The following is an 11,994-nucleotide window of genomic DNA, read 5'->3' as shown; positions in this document are numbered from 1 at the left end:
AATCTCTTTAAAGAAAGTCTGTAAAAGCCGGTGTAGCAGTGTGAAAGCTTCCTTGAGCACAGGAGTTTAAACAATGTACCTCATCATAAAAAGGAAAGAGAAACAAATTAAACAGCTGTAGGCGCATAATCCCATACTTCTACAGTGTGGTGTCTAAATGCTGTGCTGGCTTGAGAAAGAGTCCGTGCACAAGTCAATCTGTCTTAAAATACTGCTGTAAATATTGTCATTGATTCGGTTCTACAGTTGTGTTCTCTTCTTCATCTCTCTTGGGCTTCCCCTTCTCCTCCTCCTCTTCCCTGATGGCCTGAATTTGTTCTGAAGATGGGTGCAGTGTGGATTGCTCCGCGCCTTGCTTCTCTGTCCCAGCTAACCTCTCCTCATCCTCAATTACTTTCTTCCACATTTTATGGTTCTGAAGCAGGTGCTGAGTGATCTGACAGTAGATTTTCCTCCTCTTGAACTTCTTCTTTCCTGTAAAATACCATGTGATATTAGTGTACTGATTTCTGTGAAGGGAGAAGAATGGATTGAAAGTGTAGGAAGTGGATAAGGGTGCATGATGACAAACAGGGACCAATAGATTTTTAAAACTGTCAACTTAAACACTCCTAAAAACTCAGACAGCCATGTCTCCCCAGACCTCTGGGAAAGAATGCTGATTTCCCACACTGATTGAACCCCAGCCTTCTCCTGCCATAGTCTGCATGCCATCCCTGACCATTCAGCTCACAGAGACATCTAGTGCCTGAATTTTTGTGCACAACAAAGGTCTTTGAGCTGTTTCCACTCACTTTCTTGGAATCAAGTGCTTCAAGACACTGGGCAACTTACTCTATACACCCACATTAATCTCTCATCCCCAGATGGATCTCTGCTTATCGCTCTGGAAAAATATTCTTGATTTTGTTTTCTCACATTTTAGCTTTGGTCTGATCAGGAGGAAAATTAATGAACATTGGTAATGAATGGATGGAACACGTTCCTGTGTTGTCTTTTCCAAGACAGAGATTTGCTGCAGCATCACTGCAATAGAGATTACCTTAAAGCTTTTGCACAACAGTGCTCCAATGGCAGAGTTTGACCACTGATGAAGTGGTCATACAGTTAAATACTAGTAGGGAGCTTACTCATCACTGGTTTTGAAGCAATCACCTCTTGTTAATCTACAGAATGCTCTTGCCATAGTTAGTTCTCAAGAACCCTGACACAACTGCACCACAAGTGTTCTGCTGTCTGAAGTGTTTTCATAGCCTGCCCAACACAATGTACCTCACCACAAAAAGAGAAGTGTCTTTTTTTTCAATGTTTCTATAGCTTATCCAACACAATGCACCACAAAAATGAAAGAGAAGATTCTTAACTCAAACTACAAAGCTTGAAAAGTTTTCTTGATCATTAACATTGGCAAGGGTAGTCATAGAACTGAAATAATAACCTCTCCAAAGACAACTGCTGATTTCTTTTTTTAAAGAAAGTGACGTAGAGGAATGTTTTGTACCAAATAAATTTGCGTGGATTAGTATTTGCAGGTTGCCTAAAGTATGCCTGTGTCAGGGTCCAAAACGTTTAGCCCTTGAAGCTTTTGAACTGGAAACAAAGAGCTTTTCACTGAGCACAGACCAAATCCAACTCAATCCTTCATTAGAAAGCCCTTGGTTCCCTGTAGGAAACCTTCAGGTTTAGCACTAATAAGAAGCCCCTGCTCTGCCAATGCCACAGCAGGACATTCTCTCCTTCGTTTCCCGGGTGACCCCGCATCTTGCCGCTACCTCAGAGACTGGTGAGAACTTGCGTGTGGTGCTAAAATTTGCCTGAATAACCAAGGAATGAGTCTGTTTAATTTGCATCCTTGCAACAAAAATTTGGGAAAACTACATGTCCATGCATAGTGATAAAAGCAATAACTCATTTTAAGCTACCTTAAGTTTTATAACTCTAAATTTAACTGAGCTTCTTCAGGGAATCAGGACCTACGTTTTCTGCAAAAACTATATTTCCATCTATCTAAATGACACCTCCATCAAGAAAAAGATCTCCACCAACACAATGCTTAATATCTATGCAACTTACATCTCAAACTTTTATTTTGTTTCACAGAGAAAAAATTATAACATCCAAAACTGTGTTGATCATGGGAAAAAATTTCCAATGACTATACCCACACAAAAGATCCTGTAGATATGTAATTAACATCCATACAGTCACAGAAAATGCAGGGAATGAGAGGAAAGCAGATTTTAACATGTATGTATGACTGAAATCAGCAACTCACATTCAGTAAGAAGGAAGGAGGAAGAATTTGTTTGGATATTTCAAACCTTTTGATATATTTATTTTTAGGGTTTTGAAAAAGATACACAGCCTAAAAGCAACAGCATGAATAATAAATATTATCACAGGGTAGAACATGGAAAAGAAAACAGAAGATGACTAAAAAATGGTCTATTTTCAAAGTGACAAGTGTTATTGTTCTGTGCTTTTAACTTAAAAGCAGCATTGTTTAACTTGTAGAGATACAAAAGAGAATATAGCAATGAGGCAAATGGTGACTGAGGATTTAAAAGTAAGGCAAGAGCTTAGAATGGATAAGTGAGGAGAACATCCTTAATCTTCCTTTTTAATATGGCAACATTAGTTCCAGTGCTTTGGGGTCTCTGCCGGTTATCAATCTCACAGCTTTCCCCCGATAATCAATTCCATAAGCCTGAATCTGCCATAGAAATGCGTAGTTCTACCTTCTATTACAGAGATGATCTTGAAGATCTGATAGATCACAAGGTGTTAAAATAAACCAGTGCGTGCTTATTTAATGCTTGCTGTTCAGTTTTGTGCACACTATCCTGCTAAATTTAAAACGTATGCGTGTATGTGTGTTTGTGTGTACGTGTGTTTGTGTGTGTGTGTGTTAACAAGAACAACATCTGAATCTTACTAGAGAATAAAGGTCACATCAGGAGACGGATATTTTAATTTTTGGTCCTAATATGGCTTATAGCAATTACCAATTTTTTTTCACTTCTCAGCTTTCCCAACAGAAAAAGGAGATGAGATTCAGTAAGCCAGGGAAGGGTGTAGGGAAGAAGAGAAAAGGTGAGGTTGTTAGAGAAAAGGCTGCGTATCAGTGTTTCACTAGGGCAATGAAGGCTGATGTTTTCTAGACATGAGATGAGATATAGGGGAGGGAGTGCTAATGTGACAACACTCCCTCCCCTATATCTCATCTCCAATTAGCTTTTTGATGATTTCACCAAGGACAGCACTGAATCTCTCTAACTTTGGAGAGGTTCACCTTGAACCTGATCTGTGATTCTACAATTTGACTGTTTAGTTTTTGATCACTGTATGGAACTTCTGTTGGAAAAAAAGAAAATAAAAGTGTGAGCAACTTACTGGATTCAGCATTTTCACAAGTTTCCATTTCTGCTGTTTCTTCCTCTTCATGCTCATCGGTGTCTCCTGATTCATCACTATCTTCTATCCATTTTCCTGGCATCAACCCTGCAGAGTCATAGGAGTTACATAGTGGTCCCACAATGTGAGTGATGAAGGATTCCTGGAGGTGTGCCAGCTGAGGAGCAGAGCGATCCATGAAAGGGCTGATAGGCAGGCCCAGGCTAGCCTCTTCATCACCCTGGAGATGAAAAATAGCAGTAATTTCTCTGAAGTGAATGGGAAAAAAAAAATGTGACACAAAAAGGAGCACTGCACACCAAGCCAACTAAAAATGATGAAAGAAAAATAGTCCTACTGGAATGCCACTTCCATAACATGCCAGCATGACATTATGACTGTACCATTACGTCAAATGCTTAATTGAATTACAGCTCTACTCTTGCAAGAGGACTCACTACCAATAGCTTGAATTTAACAAGAATGTTAGTTGATAACTATTCAAAATGATGTCCACTACTACTGACCTGCACTTTACACTGAGTGTGAAAGCTGGAAAACCAATGTTTACTTTCTTTCTTCACATTATTTTCTGGAATGTTTTCTGATTTTGATTGTTAGCTCATTCTCCTAGTAGTCAGTCATCTGTTTGCAGGGGACAAAACTGAACAACCTACCTGGAGCTACAAGCCCCAGCCACCTCATTGACCTAGTTTTCTTGTGGATTTTGTCCTTATTACACATATCTTTAAACAAAGAATTCCTTTTGGCTTTTGGTCATAATTAAGTGTTTCCTGGGAATACTAGAATGATCTCTATCAAAGTAGGCATTACTCAGAAGCAGTAAATCTTTCCCAGAAAGCTTTTTGCTAGCTTTTCTTGGGAAGAGAGGGCACAGAGGAGGGGAGGTATAGGACGACTTTTATCTCCGTCCTCCTATGACAGAAAACTGAACTTTCTTGCACTACAAAGTCTGCAAGTTACCCCTATAACATAAAAACCTCTGGTAATATCAGCAAGTGTTCAGCTGAGCAGAAATGTCAAGATTAAATGTCACCTCAGTTAAAAAAAATCCCCTTAACCAATCTTGTTATGCAAATTAATGCATTAATGCAACACAGGTATCTACATTTGAGAGCATAGATTAGAATCTGGACAGTTTCATTTCCACGAAGATATGTATTGCCTGAGTTTACCTCAATATTCCAAAAGCCAAAGACAGACAATATTACCTGGTCAAAAACATGTTGGTATCTTGAAAGGTCAACAAATGAAAGTTCAATTTTGAAGCACAGAGAAAAGATATCTCACTTCCATGTGTTGTTTTTGTTTTATTGGTTTTTATAACAATCTTCACCAAAATGTTATACTTTGCGGACACATCAGAAGCTTCAGTGCCAAATGGCACTGAAGGTCACTAGTCCAGCAAAAGGGTTGGCCAGTTGAACTCTAGGCAACTCCATCAGACTTGTTCTCTGCAATTTCACTCAGCACCAACACTAGCATACTGCAGGACTGTTTAGCACACAACATGCAACCAGAAGATACTATCTTGGACGTGCTTTTATTTACCTGTTCATAAAACTCATTGACAATGCCCTCTGTCCACTGTAGATGCAAGTCTTTACATTTTGCAGGCCCATTTATGTCAGCCAGTTTGATACACATTTGGCAAACCAGTAAGCGGTCATTCTCGTTAGTCCAGTCAATCCCAACATCATCGTTCACCTAGCAGATAGAGAAAGGAAAAGTATGACAGTAATCCTGGGTAAGAATGCATTCACAGATAAAATTCTGCCTTGGGATATCTTGCTGTTCAGCTGCTTAACAAAACCATGAGTGCAAGCAGATAAGCTAAGCTGAGGCTGGAATTTACAATTATCTGTACAATGATCTGCAGATGAATCTCTGAAAAGAAAAATCTCTGAAAAGAAAAATAAGTGAAAAACAATGAATGTTGTTGTATATTATGAATATTATTGAATATGAATATTCAATGAATATTATGACCAACTAATATTTAGCAAATAATGTCTCAATTTGAAAGCATTACTAGGAAAATAGACAAATACAACCTTTCCCTAACATTTTCCAAAAAGTTACTACCTAATTAGTGTACAAAGATAAATTACCATCAAATGCCATAGTGATTTTCTTACAGCATGAAGATGGATGTAACAGACCCACTTCCCTATTTGATCTAGTTTTTTTTGGAATGGATTCACTTTTTTATCCTTTTTACTTTTTCCTATACCTCCCTGCAATAAAATGTGCTATGTGCTATCAACTTCTCTAAAGCCGAAGAGTCTCAGAAAGGTTGAGGTTGGAAAGCACCTCTTGAATTCATCTTGTCCACTCCTTTTGCTCACATCTGGGCCAGTCAGAGCAGGCTGCTCAGGACTGTGTCTAGTTGGGTTTTGAGTATCTCCAGCAATCTCTCTGATCACTTTTTACCAGTATATGATCCCTCTCACAGGAAGCAAATCCATTCCTGTTCTTAAATGGGATTTCCTGCATTTCACTTTGGGCTGTTGTCCCATCACAAGATAACAATAAGCAGAGTCTGGCTCCATCTACTTCAGTCTCTCCACCAAGCAGTTATACACATGGCTGCATCCTATCAACTCTCATGGACTTGTGTGTGTCAGTTTGTTTAACCTGATCCCATTCACTGAGGACAAGCCTTCATTGCCCCAGACTTTCCAGCACATCTCAGGGATATGGGATTCCTCAAGCCACATTTTACCCAAAAAGACTGAGGCAAAAAAAAAAAAAGTGAAGACTTCAGCCTTTTCCATCTCTGAACAGTCAGTGATATCACCTTTTGCTACTGTTAGTCACATTTTTCCACCTCAGCTTTTTCATCTAGTTTATCTCCTAGTGGGGAGGAATTTATTTTATTATCAATTTTTTAAACTCAAATCCTCCTTGTAACATAGCTTTAATTTTCAAGCTTGCAATAGTTGAAAATGGATAGAAAGTTGTGCTATGACTAAATGAAACTTAAATGTTTCCAGTCACCAGATCCCCTGTCCCATACAGCAATGGGTTCTCAATGGTGAGAGTTTTGCCATTAATACAGATGATCTAACATAACTAGCGTTATGAGTAACCTCCCCAATACATTAATATCACGAAAGTGACACACAGCGAACTTCCTTCATTATTTCTTGTTGCTATTTTCCAGATTGCAAGCTTTTATGGGAGGAGGATGCTTACATTACATAAGTTTACACTGACTTCTATAGTCTCTCTGGCTGTAGTCCCAGTACAATGAACTGCAGTTCAGCTACTCATTCAATAACACAATCATTTAGAGCTCAGTTTATCAGAGTTGCAACACCTCCTCGCAAAGAAACGTGTGAGGTCTGCTGTGTGAGAACACTCTGGTCCAAAAAAGCCTTTTCTAACAAACCCAAATAATCTCTTTTAAGGCAGTGATTACTCAGGGAAAGCTAGGGTCAGCCACAAACACTGGTTAGTATTTTAACCTTCTCTTCCACTTTTTATTCCAAGCATGGCCATTTGGTTATTCAAGCAATCAGGACAAAGAAGAAGGTAAATATCTGTCCTTACAAATCTATAATGAGTTAGCACGACGTGATACATCAAACTGTTCTCTTATTTACCTTCAGTGTCTCAGGTAAAACCATGCTTAGTTACACAGTGATCCGTCTACTGTTGTCCTGATAGATTTAACATAAATATAGTTTTCAGCAGTCATAATTAATGCTTATTACTCTGCATTTACTGCTAGTCAAGCTTGTCCTCTTCTACAGTTAAGACAGTTTATACCTCTGTGAAGGTTTAGCTTATTTGTTGTATTTTCTTTGTCGTTGTTGGTTTTTGTTTGTTTTGTTTTCATTCTTTGCTTACCTTCACAGAAATGAATTATTTTGTCCTGTCAAAACCAAAGGATATATCCAGACAGCCTAAATTCTCTGTGCTTTACTGTCACTGTAGCCCTGACAGATGAGAATCTGCTGGAAAGCTCACTACTAAAGAAAAAATTAGTCAGGTGAAAATGGTCAAGGGGTTTAAAAGACAAAGAGAATCCCCTCTAATATCACCAGAGGCATCTGGAACATGAGGAACAGAAGTGCAGAGGGAGTTAAGATGTTTATGGATCTCCAAATAAGTTCTCTCTCTACCCTGAACCATAATTTAAGGCCTTTTTTACACCTTCTTGGAGCCTAACAAAGAGAAATGTTATAGGATAATGAAAAACAAAACCAGTCACACATTTGCAGGCTTCTAACTTTCAGGGTACAGGTCCAGCCTATGCAAGACCGCAAGAAAACATTATAGGTATGTCACTAAATCAGCTAGGAGGTCCTAATCGGGGACAGGAAACACACTGTGCTTGGTTTTATTCAAGGAATGAGAAGGCAATACCAGTTCCCAAGCAGATATTATTTAGGTAATGTACTTACAGTTTACATGAGCAATGGAGTTTATTAAAGTAACCTGACAAGTTACTATTTCCAGTAAACTGAAACTGGATTGAAACTATACAGTAATTTTTAAGATATATTCCCAGAGTTGTGATTTTATATTCCCTGAACAGAGTGAAAAGGAAGGATCTCTAGTGATCTCTTTCTCAGGGGTATACCTGTTTGGAATAAAGTAAGAGAGAAGGATCATCCTTTCACTGCATTCAAATTGGAATTTCAAAATCATTATGATTTCTGTGTTTTCCTAACAGAACAGTATGATTAAACAGATAAAAAGTCACATTAAGTATTCAGATACTATGGAAACTCGGTAATACTTCTGATTATTCTCCCTGAGTGCTATTACATCTAAAATGTTAGCAAACAAGCAAACAATGCTGAAAAGTGGGATGTAAGTGGGATTTTCATGAAATTGTCCCATTTTGCATAATATCCTCAACAGATTAAATTAGCCTTTCATAATGTCCTTCTGTATGTTATCAACAGAGCCTACCTTAAACCAACTTCTGGGAAAAACAAACAAACAAAACAAAACAAAACAAAAACAAACAAACAAAAAAAACACCAAGCAACCAACCATAAGAAGGAAGCTATGGCACTAAATTGAAATAATTTAAAAATGACAAGAGATTAATATTCATCAGAATGCTTTATAGTAGCTGAAAGAAAATTCAGAAGAAAAAGCAACACATCAAGATTTTGAGTCATTTCACTGTGATGCTAACAAGCCCCAGAAACTTTTCTGACCACCCACCAGAAATCCAAATGGATCTTGTTACCTTGGCATTGAATTTGGCAACAAAATCAAAGTGTTTCTTCAGGTCAGTAGCCAAAATTGCTTCGATGACAAGGAAGCGGAAATGCTTGAACTCCACGTGGTCGAGGTTGACCAAGAAGTTGTATTCTGGCCTCGACATGAAAAGGTTCCAAGCAGCAGCAGCATGATGGTTCTCCAGGACGGAGCGGTCATTGTATAGTACTGCCTGTGAAAGCAATATGGGAAACAGCTCAGCAAAAGAAACATCGTGATTACAGAAATAAGAATGATGTGGGTGTAATGAATGAAGGATGTTCAGATTTGGTTTTTGTTAATTTTGTAAAGAATATCCCGAGTTTTCATCATAAGATTTTTGCAGAATTAGAAGCAGACAGCTGACCTGCTGTGATAGCTAAAATCTGTTTTAAAATCTGGATTTTTCATGCTTAAGAGTCTTTGGTTCCATACTAAACCACATCACCTGACAACGAATATCTAATATGCTTTTTCATTTGTTTGTTTTAATACATATAAGCCTTATCAATACTATCAAGTTGCACTTCCCTGTTTTCCAGAGCCAGTCTTAGTACTAGCAAAGATTACTATCTTTTGGGTTTGTATCTGACAATTTTGTCAATATTAGACTTACTCCAAACTCGGAAGAAAAAAAAAAAAAGGAAGAAACTCCAGTTTGAAACTCAACATTGCACAACTCTCCAAAACTGGTTAAATATTTAAAAGCCAAGATGCATATATCTCATTGTGATAGCAATTTCACTCAGAAATGAAATTAAAAAAAGACGTAGAAAGTGGACTTCACAGGACAACAACAATCTAGGAAGTCTCTTCACTTCAGCAGCATTCAGTCTCTTGACTATTTCCTTTATGGAAATATGTTTCTGTGTAAAGTTTTCTACTTTACAGAAATATAAAAACATATCTTCCAGTGCTAAGGCTTTCTTCATTACTTTTCACTTAAATTATATTTTGCTATCTAGAAGTAAAAAATTCTACCTTATCCTGAAGAATAGAATCTATTATTTCTTGCAGAGATTGGTTTGCTGAAGCAATGCAGGTTTACAGTCTATCTTGTCTAACTACACAGTAATAATTTAATGTACATATATTTTGCTGCCAAGACCCCACTCCTCAAGGCATATTTTTTGTCCAGCAGCACTTCAGCTTTACTGAAAGCTCATACGGCTTGTGGTGAAATATAGATATATATATATATTTATAAATTATTTGTACATATATATGTACAAAACAAATTCTGAATACAAGTGTCCAAATCTCATGCGATACTAGATTAATACCAAACAAAATAAAACAACAAAAGAACCAAGAAGGTTCTGAACTTTGTCCATTATTTTTTTCTCAAACTACAGGCAATACATGAAAGCTAATTATTTAACTTTTTTGACTTTTAAAAATGAGTTCAGTAATAGCATGTTTCCCATCAGGCTATTTATCCAGCAAGAGCATCAGAGTTATTGATGACAAAAACATGTTGCAAAGATGAGGAGCATTACTATAAGTTTATAGACAGAAACTGGCACAAAGCATGGCCAGATGATTTGCCCTTGGTGAGAAAGAAGTCTGGATCCAAGTTAGTGAGCAGATACAGAACTTCTGCATCCCTACCCAACTTTGCACCATCACAATACCTTTCTTTTTCCTTTGTGCACAGAATTCTCTTTCAACACAGTATGCTGAAGCCAAGCAGGTCAGCTACGTAAAGTAAATAAAGATGATCTCATAATTAAGCCAATAAACAGCGATCAGAATTGCTGAATTTCACTGCCAGCACTGGCAGCAATTTCCATGTAACCTTAGGTAAGTCTCAATTACTCATTTGTAAAACTAAGATGATCTTTTTCCCTGATAGAGGCAGAAAGTAAAGATACGTTTGTAAAAGATTGCAGCTGTTCATATACTGCAGGAGCAATAGAAAATATTTGTTATGATTGTAAGTAGAAACTTACTTGTCTGGCGCACGTGGCAACTACACAGGTGGTGGTTTCTTTTTGTTTGTTTTGTTTTACTGGCTTTTTTTGTTTGTTTGTTTCTTTTTATCTTTCTGTGCCTTATTGTGCAGAATGATATTTCCTTTATTTCCCAGTTATAAATTGTGTCAGTCTTCTCCTTCACCATGACATTTTATCTACACTTTTCTTAACAGTACCAGTAATAGAATGTGGTGAGGGTGTGTAAAGAGACTTACTGGCAATCCCCAAGGTAAGTGTTTATTTTTGTCACTTTGATAAGCTACTTTGGTATTCGGTAGAATTGTGCTTAAGCTGCAGGCACCAGTGACAACTGAAATCTGTCACATTCTGAACTTAACAGTGATGTCTTAATTACCTGAGGAGCACTTGTTGCCACCAAAAAGGCATTAGTCCTTCCTGGGTGATCGTAATCATGCATGGCTGCAGCTACGTAAAGAGCCATCAACTCAAGAGCTGGAATGTTGCCAGCTAGGCATCCGTAGCTGTCATCTGTAGGTGTGTATGTCTTCGAAAACACATAACCCATATGGCCGTGAGTGATTCCACTGTCAGAATCTGAACAGAAATAAATACATTTAGAAAATTCCCGACCATTTTTTTTTCTTCAGAGACTTGCTGAAACATATGGGAACAGCAAAGCAGAAGGAGTGGAGAATTCACAGTAGCTAACTGAAGAGTAAACATGTTCTGACCTGAATGCTTTCTGATGCATACTTGACCTGATGCAGTAAAGCAAGCAATTGGAAAGGTACAATTTCAGATCCCTCCAGGGATGTTCCTCCAGCAGAGGCTGCTCTCAAACTACAAAAAGTACTGACAATAATACTGACATGCTGGAGCTTTGTGGGTAACTTGATCTTTCCAACACCTTCATCTAATTGCTTCACCATAAAGATTAGTCTGTGAAATACTGTCTGTTCTGAAAGTAGTAGAATAGCATTTATGAATTCAGTAGGTGTAGATGCATGTTTTCCAATCCAAGGTCTAGACTTCTACTTCTTTGCTGCTAATCCTCTTACCAGCCTCTTTTAGAAACAGCTTGAATGTGTCCCTGTCAGTGGCAGATTTTGTGAGATGCATTGAATGAATTCATATGCAGCTGAACAGCACTTAACTGCAAGGTGACCTCACTACAACCTTCCAGTACCTAAAGGGAGGCTACAAACAGGAGGGAAGTCAACTCTTTGAAAGGGTAGATAACTGTAGGACAAGGGGAAATGGTTTTAAGTCGAAGGAGGGAAGATTCAGGTTGGGTGTCAGGGGGAGGTTCTTTACCAAGAGAGTGGTGAGGTGATAGTACAGGCTGCCCAGAGATGCTGTGGATGCCTCGTCACTGGAGGTGTTCAAGGCCAGATTGGATGGGGCCCTGGGCAGCCCGGTC

General features: G+C 38.2%; 1 protein-coding gene across 1 annotated transcript; it reads right to left on the bottom strand.

Annotated features, from left to right (window-relative positions):
- Positions 1-6: 6 nt before the first annotated feature.
- On the bottom strand, positions 7-11,188 carry LOC104911680 (cGMP-inhibited 3',5'-cyclic phosphodiesterase A). Its single transcript, XM_010713621.3, has 5 exons — positions 10,969-11,188; positions 8,627-8,830; positions 4,966-5,121; positions 3,394-3,634; positions 7-474 (listed from the first exon to the last, which is right to left on the bottom strand). The coding sequence occupies exons 1-5, from the start codon at positions 11,137-11,139 to the stop codon at positions 227-229; spliced, it is 1,020 nt and encodes a 339-aa protein (XP_010711923.1). The 5' UTR covers positions 11,140-11,188; the 3' UTR covers positions 7-226.
- Between the last annotated feature and the right edge of the window lie 806 nt (positions 11,189-11,994).

This window comes from Meleagris gallopavo, chromosome 1, assembly GCF_000146605.3.
Source record: "Meleagris gallopavo isolate NT-WF06-2002-E0010 breed Aviagen turkey brand Nicholas breeding stock chromosome 1, Turkey_5.1, whole genome shotgun sequence".
Taxonomy (NCBI): Eukaryota; Metazoa; Chordata; class Aves; order Galliformes; family Phasianidae; genus Meleagris; species Meleagris gallopavo.
Note: the sequence above shows the minus strand (reverse complement) of the source record. Positions and strands in the feature narration are given on the sequence as shown.